This window comes from Haliaeetus leucocephalus, unplaced genomic scaffold, assembly GCF_000737465.1.
Source record: "Haliaeetus leucocephalus isolate CR32 unplaced genomic scaffold, Haliaeetus_leucocephalus-4.0 Scaffold1, whole genome shotgun sequence".
Taxonomy (NCBI): domain Eukaryota; kingdom Metazoa; phylum Chordata; class Aves; order Accipitriformes; family Accipitridae; genus Haliaeetus; species Haliaeetus leucocephalus.
The window spans coordinates 519,003-546,817 of NW_010972437.1; the positions used below are offsets into that span (position 1 = coordinate 519,003).

A 27,815-nucleotide genomic window follows, 5' to 3' on the forward strand; every position below is an offset into this window, starting at 1 on the left:
CGAAGGGCGGGCTCGGCGGGGGAAGGAGGCGCAGACGCGTGGCGCGGGGAGCGTGTGTGGCTCTGGGGGCTGCCCTCGCCGCTGCTTGGGGTCCTGTCGTCGTCCCCCGTCCCCCCCCGCCCCGCGCCTGGAGCTTCCGCTTGGCGTGGGGTCCGTCCCGAAGAAGGCTGCGCGTGTGTGCGCGGGGTGCCTGCGCTTTGGCCCGGAGGGGACAGCGTGCATTAGTGTGTCTTCTCTAGCGCTGCGACTTGGTAAAATATTTTCCAAGATAAGTAAAAGCTGTGTCATCTTACATTAATTATTAAGGGCAATATACGTGGTGTGTCGTTATGCGTTGGAAGTTTTGCAGCACTCGTGTTCTCCATGTCTACACCTAGTGCAGTTAGGGATAGGTATTACCACCCGTTAGTGGTGTGTACAAATGTTTGTAGGTGCTGAAAAACGTGTCCCTGTGCCAGGAGGTCCTGATGTGTCCCTAAGTGACAAAGGTTCATGCAGCTAATAGAATGCCAAGACTCTGTATGTTCATGAAGTTAATGTTCCTTCACTTAGAACCTGAAATATGCTTAAAAAAAGTGGTCGGGGACAGGTGTGTCAGCTCCAGTTCACATCCTTGGTAAGGCCCAGTAATGGATAATGGGAATAGAGTATAATGATGAGGCAAATGAATTGATGGTTCTCCTTGGCACTCTGCTCTGTTAGTCCTCAGCACTATGGAGGTCTTGAAAAAGTGTTGTTCGTATATCCACACACACACCACTCCCCTCCCCCCCCCCATCTAACAGTTTGCCCATTGCTTATTTGGACCTGGGTACACTTAGTGTCTCTGGTAACCTTTTACAAGAAGTTTGACAGCTTAACTGCAAGCCCCATGAAGACCCATCTCCTTTGTGTGTGCTTGAGCATGCCCCTTGGCTTTCCTGTAGGCAGCCCATGTGTTGTCTTTGCGCTGCTTATGGGCCAGCATAATTAAAATCTAAACCCAAGCCACTTTCCCAGGCTTTGCTATGCTTATTACCTAGATGAAAAAAGCAGAAGACAGAGGAAATAAGGCTGAGAAAGGAGTACCTTTTTTCAACACTGGGCAAAGTCTCTGTTAGCTTAATGCTAAGAGGATGTCTGGAAAAGATTCCACAAGGCCAGTCAGGAAGGCTTCAGCCCTTAGCTCGTTAATAGTTCTGCTTTGGAGTTGTGGTTTTTGTTTTGGGTTTGGTTTGTGTTTTTTTTTTTATCTTTACAATGAACTTATGCTCCTTCAACATGGCAGGTGTGGAAAGAAGCTATCTTGTTGTTCTTCCCTTTTTCCCACCAAATGTCTTAGCTGCTCAGCTTGGTTCAAGCCTTTAGTTTCAATCGGATGTAGTCTTCTTTAAAGGCATCACTTATAATTTCTCCTGTCAAACTCCTTAAAAAATGCGTGCATGTCAGGCTATATAACCATATACAATATAATACACAACCATGTGTGTATTATTATTATTATAGTTGTGCTATTATTTGACATACATGAAGTCTTCTCTTTGAATTAGCTCTTTACCTAATGTTCTGGAACAAAAAAATTATTCAGCTGTGGCTCAAGGAGGTGTGGTTTATAAAGGTTGTGCTTCCATTTTCTATGAGAAATACAGATGGTACCATTAAAGACTTAGGAAAAACCAGTATGCCAACTGTGAGGGGTTTTTGAGGATGTTGAAAAGGTGATTTATTAAAGAGGTAACATTTTCTTCAACTGAGCTTTTATAACAGCTTCCTACAGCTAGCATCAATTAGGGAAATCCTATAATTTCTAGTATGTCTGGTAAAACTATGTAGTCACAAACCAGTTATACACTTTTAATCATTTTTGCTTTTGACAAGAGGATGTATTTGAAAGTCAGATGCTTGTTCTTTGAGCCTTACTGCAAAATGAACAAGGAACAATTAAATAAAACATATAGCATATAGTTATGAACAAGGAAAAAACTGGAAACAGTTTCTTTTCAGTTCAGGGTGTGCAGGAATTCCTGGTGGCACATTACCCAGGCTGCTGGATACTTTCATTCTTAATTTTCTTAATGCAGAATTATGAAAATCTTCCTTAAGCGTTTGTAAATGGTACAGTACATGTGGAAATCATTGCTATATTAAGACAGAGCGCAGGATTCAGAAGAAGAGTGAAGTTCTTCAAAAGACAGGTCTCTCAACTGAATTGACAACTGGGCTAAGTCAGTGCAGTCTGTGTGTTCTGCCAATTCCAGCACTTTGCCATCCAGCAGTATGTAACATTTGAGTTGTGTTTGGCAGATGGCTTGTGGACCCAACTGGGAAGACAGTAGTCCTTTTTATGCTTTCCTTTTTTTGTTTGTTTCAGGGGATTATTTTTTTCTATTTGGTTGTAAGGTAATGGTTCTAGGATACTGACATAACCTACAATGTCAAAAGACAGCACTAAGATTTTTCTTGCTTGTTTGCTTGCCTAACAGTGCTCGTGTACAGACAGTAGGAGTTGCAAGTGAAAACCTGAAATGTTTTCTGCAAAGACTGTACAGAAATTTAGAACAGTTTAATTCCTCGTAGAGGGAATGAATTATGAGGTCTGTGGCTGATGAAATAACTAGTATCCCATTGCATAACCAGATCCCCTTGTGCATTTTTTCCTAAACATCTTCCACCACCTCCTTATCCCTTCTATCCAGCCTTCACTCTGTGTATCCACCTGAAAGTTAATATATTTTGGAAAGGAAAAATATTTGAGCTTAAACTGAGAGTGGTCACAGACTGGCAGTTTTGATTAATGAAGGCTGTGGATTAAAATGCAATCATACCTAAGTTCATGCTTAAATAATTAAAACACAATAACCTAGTACAGTCCTAAATGATAAACTTGTGTAATATTTAATAGTGTTTACTTTTACTTTCAGTGTAAGTGTGCATTGTTCTTACATCTTATGCTGGACAGTAGTAGGATCAAAAGTAGTTTATCTTAGAATAAGCTATTTCTAAATTACAGTGGCCTTGGGTAAGGTGGGAGGGAGGAGCAAAACGTGAGCAACCCTAATTTTTAAAGTATAGCTAAATTGCAATAGTGATGGGTACTAGTATATGGAATATAGCAAAATGGTTAATGGAAGTGTTTTATTAAGTGTGGGGTGTGTTTTTGTTGTTGTTTTTTTTTTTTTCTTAAAATGACAAGGAAGTGGTAGTGCTCCTTTTTAAGGACAGGGATGAATTCTGGGGATACCTTTTAAAATTAATCTTGCTTTTGCACCCAGGCCAGAATCCAGAGGAATAACTGTGTAGTAACCAGGCAGTGGTTCATCTCACTGGTACTCCTGTTGGAGTGTGGATATAATACTCGCAGATGCAAGAAACTGTTAGAAGTGTGCTTTCATTAGACCTTTCATAACTTCCTTAGAGGCCAAGGTTTTGAAGCAACAGTTCTTGTTTTTACCATAAACCCTTTCACATCTACTAAACCGTGTTCATCTTTGATCTAAGTTTATAAATACGTAGTTTTGTCTGAATCTTGGTAAGTTCTCAGGTGAATGGTTACCCACCACTGTTAATGGGATCAGTGTCTTAACTATGCAAGTGGACAGAAAGTAGTTACTTAATGACTTGACAGGTGTTTATGTCTCCGTTGGAGATCAGTTATCTGTAGTAGGGTGACAACTTCTTCAAGATGCCTGTTTTAGAGTGGCTACCAACTGTGGGTTGCAGCCTTTGCAGCTTTCATAGGCTCATAGAATAACATGGGTTGGAAGGGACCTTTAAAGGTCATCTAGTCTAACCCCCCTGCAGTCAGCAGGGACATCTTCAACTAGATCAGGTTGCTCAGAGCCCCGTCCAACCTGACCTTGAATGCTTCCAGGGATGGGGCATCTCCCATCTCTCTGGGCAACCTGTTCCAGTGCTTTACCACCTTTACATTTTATATCATTGTAAAAAAATTTATTCCTTATATGTAGTCTAAATCTACCCTCTTTTAGTTTAAAACCATTACCCCTTGTCCTATCACAACAGACCCTGTTTGTCCCCATCTTTCTCATAAGCCCCTTTTAAGCACTGAAAGGCCACAGTAAGCTCTGCCCAGAGCCTTCTCTTCTCCAGGCTCAACAGCCCCAACTCCCTCAGCCTTTCTTCATAGGAGAGGTGTTCTGTCCCTCTGATCACTTTTGTGGCCCTCCTCTGGACCCGCTCCAACAGATCCATGTCCCAGAGCTGAACACAGTACTCCAGGTGGGGTCTCACCAGAGCAGAGCAGAGGGGGAGAATCATCTCCCTTGACCTGCTGGTCACGCTTCTTTTGATGCAGCCCAGGATACGGTTGGCTTTCTGGGCTGCAAGCGCACATTGCCAGCTCATGTCCAGCTTTTCATCTACCAGTGCTCCCAAGTCCTTCTTGGCAGGGCTGCTCTCAATCCTTTCATCCCCCAGCCTGTATTGATACCGGGGGTTGCCCCAACCCAGGTGCAGGACCCTGCCTTTGGTCTTGTCACATGGGCCTGCTTCTCGAGCTTGTCCAGGTCCCTCTGGATGGCATCCCAGCCCTCAGGCGTGACAGCTGCACCACTCAGCTTGGTGTCATCTGCAAACTTGCTGAGGGTGCGCTCAATCCCACTGCCTATTTCATTGATGAAGATATTAAATAGTACTGGTCCAAATATGGACCCCTGAGGGACCGTTGTTTGTGACAGTTGTTGTGACCTCATATTTTTATGACTGGTGTCTTAGGATTAATAATGAGCCTGAAACTACTGTTAGCAGTGTCATAGCTTTATAGCTTTTGTTGTTCTAGAAGTCATGTTCTGTGTTTTGCCAGTTGCATCTTGAAGCACAAAGTAGGAACGTTTCACTGTAGTTGAAATGTAACCTCTTTTATATTGTAGAAATTATAATTCAGCTTTCGTTAAAATGAAACCCTCCGTGGAATCTGGTATAAGCATCATACTGATGCTGAAGGAAGGAATAATTGATATGAACTGCAAAGTCCTTATGCTTGGATTCCTGCATTCTTTTTTTCTTTAAATAAACAGCAGTGTGGAGCATCCACCAGTATTCTAGTCCACAGGTTAGAGTACCACTGAAGGAGTCTAGTTGTGTAATAGTCTGGTGCTTGTTTATTTTTTCTTTTTTAGAGAAGGGAAATAAGTATCAAAAATTATTATTCATGAAATAGAATAAACTGGAATTTCCACTTTAATTCAACTGTGGAAATTGCAAGTTCCCTGACCTGAAAAACAGCTCTCTACAATGTGTGCTGAACAGCACTATCTTGCTAAGTGTGCTCACGGTGCCAAAACATAGCTTTTAGGTTAAGCAAACATTAGTTACTGACATCACTGACCTGATAAACTGCAGAGCAAGCCTTTCCACTTCTATTTAGCTGATAAACTTTATCCAAAGATGAGTTATTTGACAAAGAGCAATTTTCTGTAAATATATTGAATGCCATCCTCTTTGCTTTGGCAGTCAGTGCAGATCCATTGTTAAATTAGGCTGACTGACCCAATATTGAACAGCACCAGATGTGAAAGATATGGAAACTATGTCAAGAGAGAATTTATGCTGTGAAAGGTGCATATCTTTGTAATAGATTAAAATCTTACAAAGAGACAGATAAAAATCTTGGTCAAATGTCTGAAGTTTTTTTTCTGCACCCTTCCAGATACAAATTCCACATCTGGAACAGCTGTAAAATTCTGAGTAATAGCTCAGAAACTTGTAATTAAATAGGTTATTGGTTAAAATATCTCAATGTGTTTGCTGGCTTGTTTTGTCAAAGTGAAATATGGAAGTTTCCTCTGTCAGACCTTCAATCCAGTAACAAGTCTTGTAGCAGAGACATTCCTTAAAACATGAAATCTTAACGCTTTGGGGAGCTTAGTTAAATGCTGTGTGTAATATGTGGAAAATGTAGGGGTGTAGACTATGTAATTCAGCATAGCTTTAAAAAAGTACGTAGCTGCAGAGTTAGGATGCAGATGCAGGATGAAGCTTTAATTGGTATGTTAGTAATTTTGGTTCTGTTGGCTTGACTGGACATACTGTTCTCAAAAGATTGAAAGTGCAATGTGCTGCGTGGAAGACTTGAATTTTCTTTAGCAAAAAGGGCGTTCAGTAATTTGCTTGAGGTAGTTGCAGGCGTTTGTCTTGGTTGAATTGCCAGCCTGTCTGTGCATTAGTCAGTCAGCATCACTTAAAAAAAAAAAAAAAAAAAAAAATCCAGGCTGAAAGACAAGGAAAGTTCTGTTGGCTTACAAAGCTGTCTTCTGTTCTTAGTATGTAAGTACAGTGTTTTAAATAAATTGGAAAATGAGAGGTGAGATTTTTACTACTGGTTTTCATTGCTAGTTATGAGGAAAGGAGGGAGGCGAGTGCAATCTAGAGGTTGTCTTAAATTTAAAAGGGTATTTGGATATGATCAGATTTTTATTAAAAATAATCATAAATCTGACCTGTTGAGCTAGAGTAAGCTAGTATTGGGAGAGGAAGGAGAATTAAATGTCAGTCTGTAAGACTGCATTGGCCTACCTAGGGTCTGTGCTTAGTTGTAGTATTTTATTTTCGTAGTTATAACCTGAGTACTGATATTCAAAGAATTACTAATCTTGTGAAAACTTTCATGACTAGAATTTAGACTTGCTTTTTGTACACACAGGAATATGTGTATAAAAATAGATAATTGCCACTGAGCGTTCTAGTTTTGGGCAATAAGTTTTATATGTTAAAGTATAGTAACAAAGTATTGCCAATGTTATTAGATTATAAGATTGAGCTTTAAAATTGATGGCTAAAATAATGGAAGACTGCATACACTGCATTTTAGTTAGTTTATGTCTACGTTTACTAGAGAACTGTTTTGTTTTGATTTTATGTATTTTTGCTTGTCAAACATCAGAACATTGGTGTTCTCTAAGCTGGCTTTGTCTAGAAACAAACTTCAGGGGACTAAAAGAATTGATCCGAAGCCCTTTGCTGTCACTGCCTGTAGCAGTTTGGAGGTGTACACTGCTATGATGCCGTACTTAGAGGGGAAATGTGAAGAACTGAGTACAGACTTGTGCTCCTGCCTGCTGCAGGGTGCTTGGAATATCAAGGAAAGGCGAAACTCTTGAGGTTAAACCTATAGAGAACTTCCAAAGGCTTTGATGGAAGGCTGTCAGTATTGCGGCTTTCTCTCTTGGAAGGAATCTTGATGCTTAATGTGGTAGTTTTCCTTCACATTTTACTTAAAATGGAGATAAGTTACAAAAAAATGCAGCCGTACAGAAGGTGTATCTCGGAGTCAAGTAGTTAACACATGGAATACTTGGAGAGCCAGTGTATTTACACTGATAAACACAGTGACCATTAAAAATGTATCTACACTGCATGTTAACTTTTTTAAGTACGCATGATGAGAGTTGCTGCTTCTGGTGCCTGAGCTGGTTCAGGTTACTGTATTATGCTGCAGATGGCTTTGCTTGCTTTCACTGTAACTGATGTGGCTTACATAAGCTTCTAGAAGGACAAGGGCTTTTAGGACTCCTCTTAGGAGTTCCTAAAACCAGGACTATTTTGAAGAAAATAATACACATTCATCATCTCTTTCTCTTGCCTGTGGAAATGAGGCACGTAGGGTCTCTGAGTCTTATAAATACTTTATCCTCTGTGCAAGTAACATGTCTATACTCTGTAACATCAAGAAAAGGGGAAAAACAATTCTAAATATAATCTTAACAATAAATGTATGTTAGTAAAAACATGACTATGTTGCAGGTAAGAATGTTTGCTCTTGTAAAGTATATGTATGCTACTTTTAATATTACCAAGTTTTTCCCCTACTTAAAGCTGAATTAAGCTTCGTGTTCAATGATAAAAGTGTTCTTTGAAATTAGTGGTAGCAGTTATATTGGTAGTGAAAAATGCGTTTCCTTGTGAATAATGCAAAAATGTGTATAAATAAAAATATGCACTAAACTAATCTATGCATGTGGGTTTTTTTGTTTTTTTTTTTTTAGTAAAATGAAGCAAGGTCTCCTTCCTAGCTTAGAAGATCTACTTTTCTATACTATTGCAGAAGGACAAGAAAAAATACCAGTTCATAAATTCATAACTGTAAGTTTACTGTTCCAGAGTGCTGTATGAAAGCTAACTGCTACAAAGTTTTTTAACTTCCTAAATGCAAGAATACGAAGCAAAGAATTTGTATTATACATGGTTTGCTGCAGCAAGGAATGTAACTTTTTTTTTTTCCCCAGCAAGGTTTCTGTAATTAAGAGAATGAGTGTGCTAGTGTTGTTACTCACTTCCTTGCTGTGCAAAAGAGTATGCTTGAAAGCATCTGTGTCTATTGCAGGGCTGGGTAGTATTTGCACTTGCATAAAATGTAGTTGGACCATTGTGGATTTCAAATTACATTAATCCTTTGGCATAAGACGCAGCCAAAATGGCAAAAGGATCAATAAGATGTAAAAATGTCTCTTGTGTTGATAACACAGCGGCAGATGTCTCTTACCCTGATAAATAAGACTGAGCAGTAGACAACTTGATTGTAATAGCATATCTTCTCATTTTAATAATTACTGTTTTATTGTAATAGGCACTCAAATCTACAGGATTACGTACATCTGATCCGCGATTGAAAGAGTGCATGGATATGTTAAGACTGACACTTCAAACAACTTCAGATGGTGTTATGCTGGACAAAGACCTTTTTAAAAAGTAAACTTTCTGTCAATAATGTAACTGTATAATTCTGAATGAATGTTGTCTGTGTCTTACTGACTACTGTCTTAGGAGAGACATAAGGTATCTAAATCATTGTGTAATTAGAAAGGGAGTCAAACACACACTCCTACTGATGCTGTTTTCATATGAGTTTGTTCTGTGGTTTCAGGCAGCAGACAGATTGTATGATCTCCACAAGGGTTTAATGTATCAATGTTGTTTGCATGTGTATCTGACCCCATACTGCAACTCTTGGTCAGATGCCAAATAAATTAATTGATGCAGCATGGAATATTTAGTAGGAGTACATAAAACTCTCTTGCTGCATCATCAGTTTTTAATCTGAAGTTCAGGGTGCTGCTTCTCTGTATGTTCAGAGTATGTATGTAGTTAATTCTAAAAGTGAGTATATGAAAAATAGAGTGAAGTTAAATTTCAAGATATGTATTGATGAGAGCAGTTAGGACTGTAGACACTGCTTTGGTCTGTTTTGGGAAAGACTTATGTGCCATATTTTAATGAAGCTTTTTTTAAGAAAAGTCTGTGGTCAGTTAGCTGAACAATATTAGCACTGTTCAGGTTGTCTTCAGTTCATTCCAAGCACACTCCTTTGCTCCCCTGCTTACAGTTCTTGTGTGCCAAAAGATTGAAAGTTTAGAGGCTCTTAAATCTTGAAATGAAATTTGTAGACTGTTTTTGAGTCTATATTTTTATTCCATTTACTGTGTAAATGACATAATATCTAAAACTTGCCTCTTTCATGAAGAGTATACTTTTGTCAAAATTGGTACATTTTTGTTGTTCTGTAACATTTTTTGAATTTGTGAACTAATGCTGTTTAGTGTTATTTTCTCTCAGTTACAATTTAAAATCTATGTGTATGTGTGAAAAAAAAAAGGTGCGTTTACATATAAGTATATAAAATATACAGTATATGCTTATACTACATATTTACCTGGTTTATGTAAATATAAAGTATATATGTTATATTTTTTTAAATATATATAAACATTTTTGGAAGTCCATTGAGAAAAAATGAATGTCTGCGTGTGTGACAAAATAACAAACCAGTCAACTCCTTAATCAAATGTGGGATACTTCTTAAAGGTACAACATGGACTAACTTTATTCGTGTATTTAAGTTCAAGAACAGGTCCTCATTGTTTATTTGTCAGCACAGTAAAAACTCTAAATTGTTACAGTCAGAAACCTTCCTGGGTGTATGATTGGATTGGAAAGGAAATACTTTTGCTGTTATGCATTACGTTTATACTAGAAAGCTTGTTTGTAATAGTAACCTATGAATTATGTTTTTAGGCAAGGGCTCTATATTAAAAAAGGACAAGTGATTGCTAATTAGCAAGACTAGCCTGTGTTCTACCTCACATCTCTAGGATTTGATCCTCTGTGTTAGGGGAGTGGTTGTTACTATGATAATTCGTAGAAAGGTTACACAGTTGCTTCTTGTGTAGGAAGAGTTTTGAACATAAAGACTATATAGAAGGTGGAGAGGTGAATCTTTTTTCACATAGCAGATTTTTCCTTCACAGGAGCAGGTGTGAATTTTTTTATAAATTAAAAACCCCCAGACTTCAGTTATCTGTTTCTCCTAGGTACACTGCATTTGCTGTGTACAGACTCGTACAAGGTTCTTGTATTTTTTTCTTCTTTTCCAAGTGTTTAAGGTTTGAAATATAACAGTGTATCTACTCAGCTGTACTTACCTCAGGACTTTGAAGCTTCAATTCCCTAATCATAGAAGTCAGTGGTGTAATTCTCCCGTTGAATTTGAATCCAAAGCTGCTAGATCAAAGAAGGCATCAAGGATAAGTGACGTGGAGCAGTGCTAGCATAAGCTTGACTAAATCAATCGAGTCCAGTAGAAATTACCTGTAAAATACGTTAGCTCATGCATCTGTACTGTCCGTCTCTGTAACAGAAGGTTCAACACCTTTTTAGAGGTTCTAACCATTAGGCTCCAATTTGACTAAAGCTTTGTTTTGAAGATTTTTGGCTTTACAGTGCTCTCCACTTAAAAATTTGGAAAAAATCTCTGTTACAGGCAGAACAACTTGGGGTTTTAATCTTTCATCTCCAGAGTTTCTTGGATTGAAGGCTTCACTGGTACACATTTCAGAGAGAGCACTTGACAAATTTCTTGAATTAGCTGTTCATGTTGCGTCTGTATAACATACACGTGGTCTTTGTAGCATGAACAATACCTTGCTGAGAACAGCTTGCTGACTGAAAGCAGTGAAGCATGCTAGTTAGCTTGCTATGTGACTTCTTTTCCTTTTTTTTTTTTTTTTTTTTTTTTGGTACCCTAGCTATGATACTACTTAATAAAGTAGTAGTAGTACTATTTAACTATTGTTAGATGAAACTTAGGCAACTTAACAAATATGGAAGATTGCACATGCTAATCTTCCTCATGAATTGTGCACATTTTGACATATCCTATTTTTTTAGATCTGTTTCTATGACATTGTAGCTAGTTTGTAAAAAAAATTTCTAATAATCTTTGTGAGAAATCCTTGTACCCCTCTTAGTTTTTCCTTTAACTCACAGCTTGTTCCTAACAGAAGAATAGAAGGCTTGCAAAAAGCCCTGTCTCTTAACTAACAGTATTTTGGCCAAGAGGGTTGCGGGGTGGTGGGGAGGGAAGGAAAGGCATGAGGCAATCAGAATTGAGTTATTTTGAAAATGGCACACTTGAATGAGATAATAGCTACTGAGTAACAGTTATAACTCTGAGGTTTAAACCCAGTTCTTTTTCAGAATAACTTACTTGGCTTTGTAGACTTAGCCTTTGTCACAGGGTGGTGTCTGTCCCACTTTACTGACCCAGAACTGTGATCTTGCTAGCTAAATCTTCTCTGATCTGCAGGTAGGAAGTAGCAATCTGGGTATGTCATGTTCTAAGCATAAACCTGACAATCTGTTGCTGGATATCAAACAGGGTTATCTATTTGCTGCCGAATGGCTGTGCTGCTCTCTCATTCTAGGTAGCAAATCCTGAGGAAGACTTTCATTTTAGATATACTTAACCCAGGTATTAATAAATGTGTTCATCCTATTTGAGCAATTAGAAAGCTTTTGAGAGAAGATGTAGAGGACTTCTGCTATGTTATAATATTATTACCTCATTTGTCAAACTAATGTCACTTTTTTTTCTAAAATGTCTAAATATATTGAAGACTTCTACAGACCTAGTCTTGCTATTTGGAAATGATGTTTCACATTCCTTTCTGTAATGCTTATACTGTAGCTTTTTAAACAGGAAAAAAGATGTCCATTCAGCTATATAGATAGTCGAACAGTTCTTCAGATTGGTGGGAGTTCAAACTGTGTTTTTAGCAGGTATCTACTTTGTGTAGGGAAGCAATAATCAGCAGTCCGAGCCAAAATTTGAAAAAGAATGGGTAAATGTACCAAGTTGTGTGATAAAGGAAACAAAGTGATCCTAACTTTATGCTAGAGACCAAAGATGCAGTATCCAAAAAAACTGCCAAACTTATATATATATAATATATATATAAATATATTTGTATACCTTCAGGTTACACAAGTCACTGAAAGTTATTATAGATCATAAGACTTGCATCCTAATCTTCCGAATCCAAATGCATCAGGGAAGTTTTATAGTTTGAAAAGATATGTTTTCAAATGGGGGAAGAAATGCTTGGACTGGGATTTGGCAAGACAGAATTTTTTAGGGTGAGATTATAAAGTTTGGAGAAAAGGAAGAATCTGAGGTGGGAAGTTTTTAGTGTACCCATCTTGAACAATTCTAGGGAGATAAGGACAAAGTTGTTTGTAAAATTTGACTGTAGAAAGATTTTTATTTATCAATATATTGATTTACTTAAATTCCTCCCTGTGATCTTTTCCTACTGCTCCAGTTTCCTGAGCCTGAGACCGTTTGTCTCCAAAGGGTTACCTGGAACATAAAGCGGTTAGAAACTCCAGTGGGGAGATGTCAGTTGCAGAATATTAGAGGCTGTGAAGGCTAGTGTCCTCTGTTGACTGAAAATATTACTGCCTTGTTAATTGGAGCTTACCAAGACCCCTGTTATTTTGTCTATGCAGTAATTGTTCCAAGTACCCATCTAGATTAACTGAACCCCTGTATTTAATTTGGTCTGTGAATTCATATGATTTGCCTGGGTTAAGGAGTACCAGGATAAATACCCACACACTGACCTTGGCAGAAGTCTGGGAACAACAACTTCTTGCAGAAATAGGTAATGTCCTTAACCAGCATAGCTACTTCTGCAGTGAGTTTCAATCTCTAGCTTAAAGTGATTGAATTATTGAAGTCAGCATCCTAGACTCGATGTAAATCAGTAAGTGTATAAATGCCCTTCCCGTTTCAGAAACATAATGTGGTATTAGAGGACTGTATTTCAGTGCATATTTCCTTCTTGTTGTTTTCCACACGTTGTGTTTTGAGTCGTTTTAATAGGTTTGGGTAAACTGAATTTATTTTTTTTTCTTACAAGAGTGCTTAATGCTGTGCAGGTGGTACAGACAATGTAGAAGTGCATCTGAAGTTTAAACCTAGTGCATGTTATGTTGTTACTCCTTCTGCACACATAGCTGCTGTAACTGTTATTAATTACTTTTGAAAAGGGGTTGGTGCACCTGGAGTAGGTAACTGTAATTGGAGGCTGCTGGGGACAAAAACGAACAGGATTTTTTGCAAGATATGTAAAAAAGGAGTGGATAAGCATGACAAATTGCAACAAAACCAACTCAATTGCAATTTTAACATAGACTAATAAAGAAGTGTACTGCAGACAGAGCAATTCTTAAGATGCCAATGTGTACAATGGAAACTTCTCTCCTGTTTCTCTTTCACTCTCGGAGAGTAGTGCTTACCAGCATTTGAAACGGCTGTCATTTGAATTTGAGATAAAGTCGTCTAAGTAGAAAAGAGTTGAAACTGAAGGTTTAAAAAAAAATAGAATGGGATTCAAAGGGAAGATAATTCTGTCCACTGGTCTTCATCTTCATGCATCTTCATTTTGTGCTGATAATGACTTTTAATAATAGAATTATTGTAATTATCTATTCCAAGAGAAAATATTTCCCTAGAAATTATTTTTTTACTTCTCTGAGTAAACGTTTGTTGGAAGGATATGTTCTTTTTTGTAGTAAGGGCCTAGATGTTTTTAACTTTCCATTTGTCTGTATTACCAGTATGTTTCTGCTTTTGTCAACATTGCCAGAAAGCATAGTATGAGCGTGTTAATGAAACTGTTTGTTTGGTGTTAAACCTCTCTTTCTCTTCCTTGCCCTGGGATAGGGCTGTTAATACCCTTTATCAGGTCATATTTCAACTGATGTGATAATGCCTCCCAATTCCCACCCCTGCTCCTGCCCCCCCCCCCCAGCAACATGTCTCAGCTTGTGTTTTGATCCTTCCCTTCTGTTTCTCCTAGATAAGTACCTTCCTTTTTACCTCATCAGTTTTTTAGATGTACCAGATGGGCTGATGTTCAGAGGGTGTGGATGATAATGTAACTGTGTTCTGGGTTAAAAGTCAGCAAAGATTCCTTAAGTGGTGGTAGTTTGAAGCAAGAGACTTGCAGTACTGCTCAGTGTTAACTTTTGCTTAGTTTAGAAGATGTTATCCAGTACTTCCACAGGGTTTTGTTCTTATTAGAGTGGAAACTCATTCCAGTTTTGTCTGTTGACAGCATTCACGTGAAACCAGTTGAAAGTGAGAGAAACCAACCCTGAACCTCAGAAGTCCAATCTAACTCTGAAATTAACACTTCTTTGGACAAGGGCTGGGTTATAGATGACCTTCATGTGTCTTGATCCTAAGAAATGGGTGGCTTAGATCCCTCTTGCAAGCTTAGATGCTGCTTGAAGGCAAATTGATAGTACCTTGCAGTACAGTCTCACAGTTGAAATTTTGAAGAGGAGCTCTAAGTAAAAAGGCATGAAAAGGAATGCAATGAAACAATGTAAATAATTTTTAAAAAATAGAACTGACGAAGCGGAAAATTGGAAAGTCTTTCTAATAAAGACCTGTTCTGGTAGGCGTATAACTTCAAGGGACTGACGGTCCTTATTTAAATAGCATGTAATTGCTACTTAAGTAGGCTTTTTGACAGTACTTTGTCAAAAGACTAATAAACTTTTTAAACTTTTTGCAGGTGCGTACAAAGTAATATTGTGTTGCTTACTCAAGCTTTCAGGAGGAAGTTTGTCATTCCAGATTTTATGTCGTTTACTTCACATATTGATGAGCTATATGAAAGTGCTAAAAAACAATCTGGAGGAAAGGTAACCTGTTTGTAAATTCAACCTCAAACTTCTGTAGATTTCTGGATATTAACCAAATACGTTCTTTGTTAAGTAGACAGATTTTTCTTAATGTTTTTAGCAAATGTTAAACTGGTAACTTAATAAAATAGTTTTGGAAGTTCAGTTATGCCTGCAGCTTGCAAACTGTGTTAGAAATACAGCTTCTTAACTCTAACAATCTTTTACAGTGTTGAGGTTAGAATGAGAAAATAGTGTTGTTCTTTCTTTATTTTACGTAAACTATAAAACTGCTATATAATTTGTCAGACTAGACTTAGTCTATAAAAGAATTATGCTACTCTACACAACTGGTTGGGTTGTGTGACAGAAATAATTGTTAACACCATACCTATGTTACTAATTAAACTTTATTCTAGTGCTTATTTTCAATAAATTAGTTGAAAAACCCTGAACTTTGTTACAAGCTAAAATTTCATACGATTTGAAAATGCTGAATGTGCTGTAACACAGAACAGATATTCTTCTTAGAATGTGCTGAAGTTCAAAAAAAGGTTTTATTTGATAATGATCTAGTGAATATAATAATCTGTAATGAAGTTTTAGATATACTAGGTGATTATTAGTGGAATAATTCAGTTGTACTTTGTGTATACTTTCCATTGATGTTCATTTTAATTAAAGTATATTAACATACAGTTAAATATTTTGGATGTTGTAATGTCTCTCTTTTTATTTCACATTGTGATAGGTTGCTGACTATATTCCACAGCTGGCCAAGTTCAGCCCTGATTTGTGGGGTGTGTCACTTTGCACAGTGGATGGACAGAGGTATATTCTAACTTCTAGATTTTGCTATTTCAATTATTTAAACTATCTGACACATAACAGCACTTCATGTTATCTCATGGTTTAATAAAGAAAAAGCTTTGCTGCAGTTGTTCAAGAAGTAAAATGCACTTGGTGATCTTAACGTTCTTTCATCTTCTCTGTTTAAGCTGAATTATTTTGCTATTATAAAATACTGTTTAAATAGTATTTGTAAATACTGTATTTAAAGCTGGATTATATTGCGCTTATGATCCAAACACAATAATGAAGCTGTGGGTAATTTAGGTGATTACCAAAGGACAATACTTACATAGCATTAATGTTTGGAAGTTGAAGAGCTTTGTCTAATAGTACCCGTGCCTCAAGCTGTATTACCTTTTCTGTAGGTCACGATGTACTTAAGTTAGTTCCTCTTCTGCATTTTAATGTTCTTACTGTAGCATTATTATATTATCGCTATATGTCATTGAAAAAATTCAGATCCATGTTCTTTAAAATGCAGATGTGGAAACTGGACAGAACTTAACGTGATTTTGCTTTTCAAGTTGATTAAACTTTCTCCTGTGAGGGTGTATGTAGGTCTTAGATATAGCTAGAGTGATCTTATTTTTATTTTTTCTTTATTAGTAAGTAAGTGTAGCAGGGACAGTTAAGAGCCTAAATGTAAAGGAGTATCTCACACCATCTAGCTGAGAAGTAAGGTGAACTGTTCTGTGTGTACCTTTGTGACTAGACAATGTGAGATAGTCATCAGCTTGCATGTGTCTGCTGGCCTGCAGTTTGATATGGTCATACTGCATATTCTGAGTACCATAATTTTCAGGTGTTGGCTTATGTCCTGGGGGAATGGGTCATTCCTGAGAGAGCATCAGACTTGCTTATGGTGACTATGGATTGGGGTTCATTTTAATGTGATCGTTATGATCTGTATGTTTGTTTCTTATTAGCCATATGCTTTATAATCTCTAGGGGAAGAGCTTACAAGTGAGCTGAAGTATTTTTCAGCTCCCTGCTTAAGTGTCTGAATTATAATCTATTCATAGTAGAACAGCTTGAAAAATAAAATTGTTCTCCCTTTTGAATATTTTAAATTGGCATTTTGCTTTGTTTTGGATATTATAACATGTACTAATGAAAGTTTTTATAAAGCTAATTTTTGTAATGTTTAATGTTGTGTAATGTTAGTTTTTATAATGCCAAAATGGTTTTGCGAGTTTCTCTGAAACCTCGTGTTTTCTGCAAAGAAAAGAAGCAAACACACTTCTGATTTTGCCATCAGACAAGTGGTTGCTTGGAGCCTTTTGCTCTAGATGGGTCATATGCTGCTTGTATGAGTCATTCTTCGATGCAGTCTGACTTGGATGTTGAAAGTAAACTTTCCAAAAGCTAGCATTTAATAATTGTAATAAAATACCTATGCTATTATGGAAAGGAATGTAAATACAGCTATTTAATTGTTGCCCTCGAATTCCAAAACTGAATTGGATCTCATCTTTGTTTATATAGACATAAATATGTATAGTGGCTATATTCAGGTCAGCTGTACCCTGTTGAGTATGTGGTTTGCAATTCAGTAGGGTAAGTGTGATACTAGAGGTCTGAGGTGAATTTTTTGCTCTGGTACAAACCAATTTCTGAACTTGCTTTTATTTTGTTACATCAGCAGTAATCACCACAACTGACTTTGTTATGCTTAGTTTATGGAGGAAATTGTTAAAACCTTTAAATAGTTTTGTTATGGTCTTTAAAATGAGACTTAGTGATAATATGCTTCTGAGTTTTTTGGTGTTTTTTTAATAGTCCTAGTATGCTGAAGAATAGATGAAGCATTTAACACTCTACTTGCCACAGCTGGCAAACAGGAAATTTCAAACCTCTTCATCTTGTGTTTTTCCCAGGCATTCTGTTGGCGATACCAAAGTTCCATTTTGTCTTCAGTCCTGTGTAAAGCCTTTGAAATATGCCATTGCTGTTAATGATCTTGGCACAGAATATGTGCACAGATATGTTGGTAAAGAGCCTAGTGGATTAAGATTCAACAAATTGTTCCTGAATGAAGATGGTAAGAGATATATAATACTTAATAATGCAAATACTCAATTTTAGAAAATTATAAAACAAGCTACACAGTTTGATTTTGAGTCTTTTCATTTTGCTGTATCCTCTTAAGTCTTCTTATTAGACAGCGTCCCAAAATATTTTGCCATCAGCAAGGTGTGCTTATCCTTTGTCACTCACTTTTGCCTAATTTAGAATGCTAGTAAAAGATGCTTTATTACTTCTGTTCTATTTGCTAGTTATCCAGCTGTACGAAAAAACAAAGAATTTTGATAATGCAGATACTGGAAATGTATATTTATTTAGTTGAGTTGGTAGCAAGTGTTCCTTAATCATGCCTTCTGTAAAATGATGGTGAAAGAATCAAAGATGTTAAACTGATTTTAAGAAACATGTTTATCACTTTCCTTCTCAGCCCTCTAAGAAGCAGATGCTGATGCCAAAGGCCAGCACTGGCTAGTTTCCAGAAGGCAAAATTGATCACATCTTCCCACAGATTATTCTAAACTGAATTTGGCTACCGATTCAAAACAAGGGGTGTTTTTTGGTTTTTGTTTTGTTTTTGTTTTTTTTTTTTTTTTTCCTGTGGCAGGAGTGCTTTAGCAAGAATTTCTTGTACAGTACTTAGCTAGATTATTTCTTTTTCGTATTAATTCTCAAGCATGAAAATGTTATTTTTAAAAACACTGGCAAAAATTTGAGAAGGATGACTCATGTAGCTTTAGAGGAAATACTGGATGTTATCTCTGAAGCACAAATGTTTCTTCTAGCAGATCTTTCTCAGTAAGGGAACAATGTTTCTGTTGCCGTGGTATTGCAATTAATATTTAATTAACAGTGTAAGGCTTGGATGATATTTTTGTCAAGGACTGTATTGCGTTCTGACTTAAATATCTATATTACTAATATATTAATGATACATAATTATATTTAGTACATACCTTAAAATCATCTTTCCAAACTTAAAGATATAATAGATTTTGACAATTTATTTCTTCTTTTTTATTATGTTAGTAAGTGGTAATGAAATACCAACATGCATGTATATTGCCAAGAGGGTATTAAGCATTTTGTCAAGGTTTGCTGTCTTGCTTTCCTAGTTTTTCCAAATACAAAGTACAGTGTACAGTGTGAAGAAGACCATTTTGAAAATTGCCCATTTTTCCCTTTGGATCAATATATGGATCAACCCCCAAGGTGTGGGGGTTTCTTTTTAACTATTTTTTTATTTTTAATGAAATGCCAGAAAATACAGTAATTATTCTCTTCTTTTTGTTGCTACTTTTAAAATTGAACTATGAGAGAAGATTGTTAGGCTGTGGTTTTTTATTATATGACTGTTAGACTTTATGAGTGTTTATAAGACTTATGCAATAAGAGAATTGGAATTATTGAAAGTTGTGCATGAAATTAATAGAGAAGACTAATTCACATGATAAAAATTATAATTTTTAAGTATGTGCTTGTGTTGCTGATACAACTGACATGAGAAAAATGTGTTAGAACTAACCTGAACAGCCTATTATCTATACAGTCTTTAAATGAAAGACTAAAACAAAAGTCTAATAAATAGGAACATTGCAGTTATAGGGAGAGAAAGGGAAGCTTGAGTTTCTGTGAGTGAAGAAAGAGGAGGGAAGAAGAGATTACACTTTACTTGTAGATTTAAATTGATTTATAAAGTTTGGATATGCAGAGTATTTGGTAGTTTGAACATGCATAACTACTTGGAAGATTAGATTTAAAAGTAAAATATAATATAGATATTTATTATCTTTCAAATTATTCTGATATAGTTGAATTTCATGTTTGTAAATAGGATTTTATGAAGTGATATGCAGGTCTTTGAAAACTGGTTAGACATGCATATGAAGCTATTTTTTGTACTTACTACGTTAAAGATTTCTAAAACAGGGTGTTCTTCCATTTCTTTGTTTACTAGTATTGAGATTCAAGCTGGAAAGAATGGAGAAATTACAAGACAATTTTAAATCATAGCTAAAAATGCCAACTTATAACAAAAAAGCGTTAATATGAATCATGTACATTTTGAATAAGAGCTGTGCTCTGCATTGGAAATTTGGAAACTTCTGCAGCCTTGTGAATATTCCATTTTAAAACTTCTTTATCAAAGGGAACATATGGCCCATCGAACAATTCAGATTTCTGGAGGACTAAAGCAATGCCCATGTTAATTAAAACCCTATTATTCTAGTTGATTGAAGTAAATCAGGAATTTTACATAGTAAAATGTGTCTGAAATAGGCATCATCAGGAATAATTTTCCTGGTTATGGTCGTCAAGCAGTTTGTAGATTTCTTCATGCTGATTGAGTTCATGATGCAACATGTCTGACAATACCTGTATATATGTACAGTTAGTATCTCTTATCCATACGTGTGACCTTCTCCTGATGATAATTATTTGTAGAATTAGTCCAGAAATATAATTGTTTGTGGAACTTAGTCCAGTAATAAATGCTGCGTTGTAATTGAATGAGGGGTTGATTGCCAGAAAATTGTTTATTCTGTTGAAGGATTTTGTTAACCAAAGATTAAATTCTTTCTTTAAGTTTTTGTATTGGACAAACGTATTCAGACATGTCATTTCAGGAAGAGCTTGCCATGATGAACTGTTTTGTGTGTTAAAATATCTGTATTGTTTGTGTGGCAACCTCTGCTTTCTGTGCTCAAAGACTGCAAGCCAGTTGTACAAGAAGGGCCTAAGGCCAATGATGGACAAAAAAGGTCATAAGAACTGTTAGAGGAAAAGCACTGTAACTTGAGCTTGTTAGGGGAAAAGTCTAGTTCGCATATGGCATAATTGCATGGCACGTTACTAGAGCAATAGGGCTAATTGTCCAGCAGATTTGAGTTATTAAAAAAATAGATACTTTCCACCATTAAATAGCAATGTCTAGTGGGGATATTTTTAGGTAACTAAATAAATTATATTTTCTTTTATTTTGAATTTAGATATACCTGTTAAATATATTGCAGTTCTCTATGTAAAAGGCTGTTCTAGACAAGTATCTCCTTCCCACAGGAAAAACAGAGCACTGTATCAGTGAAGAATATATTCACTATTCAGAGGCTGTTAGGTGGGTTGTTTATGCAAGAGACAAATCGTTGAATCAGTGCTAGACTTAATCAGGGCACCCCAGTTAAAGGCAAAGGGTTATTATAACTTGTGCTTTTCATTAAGGATAAAAAGATGAATTGACTCCAGAGTATAATGAGATGATACAGCAATGTAAGACACTTGCAAAGAAGCTGTGTAAAAGACTTTTTTTTTTTTTTCAGTCTGAGCAGATCATTGCCTTTATTATTTGATTATATGTAGAGGGGGTATGTGTGTGTTTTTGTTTTTAGTGATGTGTGTCAGTTAGCTTTGCAGAGTTTGATACCTCTTTCTAAAGATTAGTAGATGAGTTTGTTCACCTCTCTGCAAACTGTTGGAATTACAGTATCAATCTTCTCTTGCAAACTGTTGCAATTACAGTATCAATCTTAATTCCTTGTCCTTGTACAATGTGGAATCCCTTGCTGATGGAACCCACCGTGAAGTAAATCGGTAGTTGCTGCTGCTTTAGAAAGAGACCTGTGTATGACTTCCCTTAAAAATTAATGTAGCCTCAGAACCTATACATCCCTAAGAGGTGAAGAAATACCTGGGAACGGCAGTATTATTGATGGGAGTGGAAGACATCTCGTCTTTGAAATTAGCAGGAATCTTTCAGAATGTAAGATGTTATTTAGGCATCCTGGCTCTTAAAAAGGGCCAGTATATCTTAAGTCTGTGGAGAGGTTCTTCACTGTAGAATAAAATAGAATATTTCAGCTGGAAGGGACCTACAACTGAGTCTAGTCCACCTGCCTGACCACTTCAGGGCTGACCAAAAGTTAAAGCGTGTCATTAAGGGCACTGTCCAAATGCCTCTTAAACACTGACAGGCTTGGGGCATCAACCGTCTCTCTAGGAAGCCTGTAGCTATTGTGGCAAGGTAGAAGGGTTATCTGTAATTACAGATATCTATGTATGGGAAGTGTTTGGATAGTATTATCTGGTGCTATGCAGATAACAGTGAAAATTGCTTTCCTGGGACCTGGGTACCCTGACAGGGTTTACTCTGCTTAGAAGAGGCAGCAGTGGATTAATGTAAGGTGTCCTACTCGGCTCTGTGATGTGCTGGTGTTAGGCAGCAGTAGGAGAGACCCTCAAAGAAGAGCTTTTGTTAGTGTGTGGTAAGCTGGACTGCCGTACCTCCACTTCGCTGCTACGGCTCCCACAGTGATTGTTCCTTGCTGATTTGTCAAGGGCGGAACAAAACACAACTTCATTTCAGAAGCACATTTAGGAAAGTCCATGCTTCATTTCATCAGAAGGTTCTTGCCATTCTTCATGTGAGGGCAGCACATGGAGGCGTATTGGTTGTAAAGCGGCCAGAACTGGTACATGTAGTTTGAGGTGTTAAGCAGTGAGAGACAGGAATCTTCAGAGCAGAGGAAAAGGTAACCAAGAATGTCTTGTGACATTGAAAGTTAGTGGTGACATCTTCAAAGAAATGAGATGCAGTAGAATCTCTGAGGGTATATTCTGTGTGTGGACTTAGCACGTTGATATGCTTTTGAGTTGCTGAATGCTAAATAAACATTACACATCCTTTTTATTCAAATATACATGTGATGTGGGGTTTGGGAGTTTTTTTATTTGCTTTATACTGTGTGGCAGATTGAAATCAGAGATGTGCAGAAGAATCAAGAGCAAAACATTTGTAAAACTACTTTCAGAATGGGCTGTATACAAGTAAGTCGTTAACGTGTTTATGGGCTGGAATGATACGTGATGTTGATGAGAGGAAGCTGTAAAAAAAGAGAATCATAGCTAGAGCAAGAAATGAGGGTGACTGTGTTCTGACCATGCATGAGGCCAATGTTTTGTTGGACTATATGTCTGGAGTTGGGATCCCCAGTTCAAGGAGAATATTGAAAAACTAGAGGGGGCTCCAGTGGAGGGCTGCCAAAGTGCTGTGGGGTCCAGGGCACATCACTCCCAAGGAGCAGTTGAAAGGGGAGGTTAGGGGCTCCCCTGGGAGCCACTTAAAACTTCTGAAGAGCAGTTGCAAAGTTGAAGATTTGTGTAGCTGCTCTTGGTAGTGACAGGTGATGCATAACAAGGGCCAGTGGCCCCACACTGTGGCTTGGGAGGTGCACGTTGGATGTTAGGGTAAATTTGTCCTCTAGGAGGAACAGGATTGCTAGAGAGGTAGAGGATTTGCCATGTTTGGAGGTTTTCAAGACTCAGGTAGATAAAGGCAGGACTGACAGGATGTATGTAACCTTGGCAGTAGGCTTGCTTTGAGTGGGAGGGTGGAGGAGATGACCTCCAGATGTCCCTTCTGACCAGCAGTCTCTGATGCTCTGATTAGTCATTTGACTTGTAACATCTTTGATTGGTGTTCAGGTTTCTGGTCCCTAGGGAGAGAGCGAGCTAGGAAGCTAGGGAGATGCTACTTTTTTCCTACTCAGAATCTGGTTTTAATTGAGCGTCAAATATATTTGACCCAAGTTGCTTGCATTATTGGCATGAGTGGAACAGGACGTTCAATATAGGTGGATCTTAAGTACAATCAGATGAAATCAGAACAATTCATGAGTCTGTTTCAGAGAGATAAGGAATGGCACTAACAACTTTAAAAGTAGTATACAGACATTAAGTTTGTGTTTTAGGGGAGCTTTACTTTTTTGGACAGAAGGTATTGGTCTTACCTTTTTGCTAATAGATCTTTTTAAAAGTTCTTTTTAATATTGATTTTCTGAAAAATACTAAAAGGAACTTGAGATGATTAGTTTTTTGAGATGATCTGATAGTCATAGATGGCTAGGTGCCATTGACCATGACTAGTGTAATTTTCATGGGAGAATAAGTGTGTGTATGTACTGTGAATATCAGATTAATCTCCAGAAAGCAATCATCTCAAGTTCCTTTTAGTGTGCATGTGTGTGTATTACATATAAAAATAGTGTACACTTTGTGTATTTTTTAAACGAGTATTTTTTTCAGATTTGCAGATAAAGTAACAGCAAATAAAAAGAAGAATTCAAGCCTGTTTCAGTATTAAAGTATTGAGAATTGGTTGAGGTTTTCAGACACCAGAACCCTCAAGAATCGACATCCTAGTTAAGACACAGCAAAAATGTTAGTTAAAAAAAAAAAGATAACTGTAGGAGGTAGATGTTGATGAATGAAAACTTGTATTTGGGAAAAGTAAGACAGCTGATACAGAAATCTTTCTGGAAAAAGAAGAAGAAGAAAAAATTAAAAGGTGATTCATTCACATGAGCAGCCAAGAATGACTGGGAATGCAAAAAAATACTGTTAATAGGGAGATTAGTGCTAAAAAGAAAAACTCAAGTGTAGCAGGTATATGCAAGTCAATTATAAAGTAAGTTAAATTCTCATGAGGATGAGTTAATTGTTATTTCAGAAGCTGCCAATAGAAACTTCTGATCCTTAAAAAGAATCAGGATTTTGTATTCCTGTACAGCAATAAGTAAATTAAAGAACTGGAAATGTTTTGGTTTGTTTTGTTTTGTTTTTGAAAGGACCTGTTTGAACACTTTTAAAATCAGTGAGACTTGCTAACTTGGAAGAAAAATTGGAAAGTCCTTTAGAGGTTGTTCCACTTGCAAATGTTGCATTGATCAAATCTTGGAATGCTGGAGAGGATTCAAAATTTTCAAGAAAAGAAATAATGCCAAACCGATTAATTTACTGGACTGTTAAGTAGCATTACACTGGGCGTGTTCTAAGCTGTAAAATACTTTGCTCAGAATTTTAAAAATTGTGTATAAAGTTGGATTATAGTATTTTTAATTTAGGATTATATTCCATAATGATAGCTTTAAGCCATACATTAATATTTATCATTTTTCACTTAAACACTTGACTGGTTTTGTTTGACAAATGTGTCTTGGGATATGTTTGTAATTGAAAACTTCATTTCACAGACAGGCCTCATAACCCTATGGTGAATGCTGGAGCAATTGTAATCACGTCTTTAATCAAGGTAAAAAGTTCACTTTTAGTTTCTCTCAGAGTGTAGAAAAAGTATCTTGTACAGATTATGAACTGTTTTTATTTTATGTGTGCAATATCTGATGGCAGTTTACTCATTAGCAGGTAGACAAGCTCTGATGTTTTGGAAATAGTAACGCATCTAAACAAATGCAATATTAGACTAGCAGTTTTTAAACAGTAACAGTGCAGCTGAAAGACTCTTTTTCCTTAGCATTTTTAAGTTTTGCTTCCTTCTTTAACTGCACAACAGTCGATATTCTCTTGAGAGAATTGCCTCATACTTGTTAAATGCTAACAGTATGTCCTCAGGAATATACTTTATAGCACTCAAATATGTTTCTGAATGTCTAATGCTCTTACGTAGCATAAAGTGGCAAGAGTATTTCTTGCTGTGCAGAAGAAATGGAAGATACTATAATTTGTACAGGAACAATGCAGCTATATTTGCACGTCAGTCTTAATACTGAATGTGTCCACTATTAACATACTGTACAACTAAATTATGATTAACTTCTATGTTACATAGTTTCTGTTGGGATGTTAAATGTGCTTTCTTAAATAAGTGTGTTTGGAAACAGTTACCCATATTTCGCTGAGTAAACCACAGCTGAATAATGACAACATCTTTAGTCCATGATCTTGAGACTTTGGAAAGCTATATTTTATTTTTCCTTAGAATAGCTGAATGTATCTTTTGAAGTTGTAAATGGCATAAATTCCATGTAATGCTAATGTTTGCCAGATACCTTACTTGTATTTTCTGCCTTTTTCTGGTAGCCACTGGTATAAAAAAACTATTATTTTTTTTTTCTAAGGGTACCTGCTTAGGATTGTGGGGAACATGTCAGTCCCCTGGAGTTTTAAAGTAGAAAACCTAATACTGTTAACTTCGGAGGTCTAAAAATATTGTTTACAGCCTTTTTCTTGGTTATGTTTCAAAGTCCCTTAGCTACAGTGTGTTTCCTACCTCCTATTTCCAAGTTGTTGATTTTAAAATTACTTAGATCATGATTTTCTGTTATTTTATATTTAAAGAAGGTGTAAGAACTCCTGCTTAAAGACATTTATCTTTAATAGCTGTAGGTGAAAGAAAATGGCCTTAAGTATGACAGGTAAATTTATTCACATTTAATATTTTTTAAAGGTTGACTGAGCATTGAAATTCACTTGGATAATAGTGAATTTTAAAATCTGACTTAACACATTTGTCTGAAATGTCAAAATGTTAGTCCTATTACAACATGCCCTACTGGTCATAAGGCAAAACACAAGCATGTGCCTCTTGCAGAAGGCACATAGTTCTTGATAAATGGTGTACTTCTGAATAGATAACATGGATTTGTTTACTGCATGCAATTGTGATATTTGTTAGAAGGTTGGGGGATTGTTTTTGCTGGTTTTTTTTAATTTTTATTTATTTTTTTGCTGTAATGTTCTTATGAAGAGTATTGCATTGCACTAACTTTTTTGCATGTGGTAACTGCACGTCTAATGGACACATATCTTACTTATCACACTCCATTATTTGTTTTCAGTGTGATTAAAAAGTAGATTATTTTATGTACTGCTTCCACTAAGATACCATTTATCACTTGAATAACTAACCAAACTAAACATACTCTGAATAAAATGACATAGAGGGTCACATGTAAAAAGTAACGTAATAGTTGTATTTTTTGTGAAATAACTGCTTTACAATCTACAATATTCCTACTAACTATTTAGTGATTTAAGTAATTCACATTTATATTCAATCTAATCTGAGGCTGACTTCTTCTTTCTGGAAAAGGTGGCTTCATTAACCCATGTTTTGCCCTCAGTTCCTCTGCATTCATTCTGTTTATTTGAGGTGTTACTTCCATATCTCGAAGACTGTGTATGGCTCCTAGAGTCCCAAGAAAATTAAGGGGTGGTTAAGCATGACTGAATTCACCATGTATGACAGATCTATCTAATAATAACATGTTGATAGCTATAGAGAGATTATTGCAGTATTTCAGTGTTAAGAGTGCTTTTACCTCCTTTGATATTCATTATTTTATCTTTCTGAGAAACTGATACAAGAAGTCTTTCAAAATTGACATACATTGTACTGAATTTAGCAGCTGTTGGTATGCATGATCTTGCACACAACTGCCCTTAGAATCTGACACAAATTACGATTACTTGTGGATAAGAGATGATGCTTGGAGTAATCTTTTTGTCAGAATTTGTAATATGTTAACATTTTAGGGGAAAAAAGGGTTCTTAGCATCACATACCCAGTTCTGACTTCCTTAAGAATTTGGTGTACGCACCTTGGAGCAGAGCCTGAATTGTAATGTTATGTTTAGTCCTTGCTACTCATAATAATAAATAATAAAGCATATATGCATGTTAAGTTGTACATTTGTTTGGTTTACTTTTAGGCATGACTATGTCATACTTTTACCAGCTTAAATGATTCTCCAACTGTCATGTGCTTGGAACTACAATGTATTTACATTTTGGTGCCCTAACTCCCAGCTCTGTTCTAACTGTACTTGCATTACACTCCAGACTGTTCCAGCAGTTTAAAGCCTGTACCTACAGTAAAAATGCTTTAGCAAAAGGACATCCTGTGGGCCAGTTTTGATGAAATAAAATTTTCAAAAAACCCTAAGGACCTTTTCCCTTGTTTGAAATTATACAGCCATTTGCCCTTATTACTAGTTACATAATTTACATAGTTATAACAATTTTCAAATAATGTCATCAGAAGAAAATTGGAGTGGCAATTACAGGAGTTTGTGGAAAAGTGATATTAGATAAAATGGTAAATTCTTCCAAGTCTCCAAGGAAATACAGGTGCTTGAAAGAAGAAGATTTAGCTCCTGTACAGATTTAGTACAGATTCAGTG

At 36.5% G+C, this 27,815-nt stretch overlaps 1 protein-coding gene across 1 annotated transcript in view; it reads left to right on the forward strand.

The window, feature by feature from the left end:
* GLS (glutaminase) overlaps positions 1 to 27,815 on the forward strand; it is a 101,739-nt gene that overhangs the window by 33,267 nt on the left and 40,657 nt on the right. Inside the window, exons 3-8 of the mRNA XM_010569046.1 lie at positions 7,983 to 8,079; positions 8,564 to 8,685; positions 14,859 to 14,988; positions 15,719 to 15,798; positions 17,697 to 17,860; positions 24,867 to 24,925. Of these exons, the coding sequence (XP_010567348.1) occupies positions 7,983 to 8,079; positions 8,564 to 8,685; positions 14,859 to 14,988; positions 15,719 to 15,798; positions 17,697 to 17,860; positions 24,867 to 24,925 (652 nt within the window). The remainder of the gene's footprint in view (positions 1 to 7,982; positions 8,080 to 8,563; positions 8,686 to 14,858; positions 14,989 to 15,718; positions 15,799 to 17,696; positions 17,861 to 24,866; positions 24,926 to 27,815) is intronic.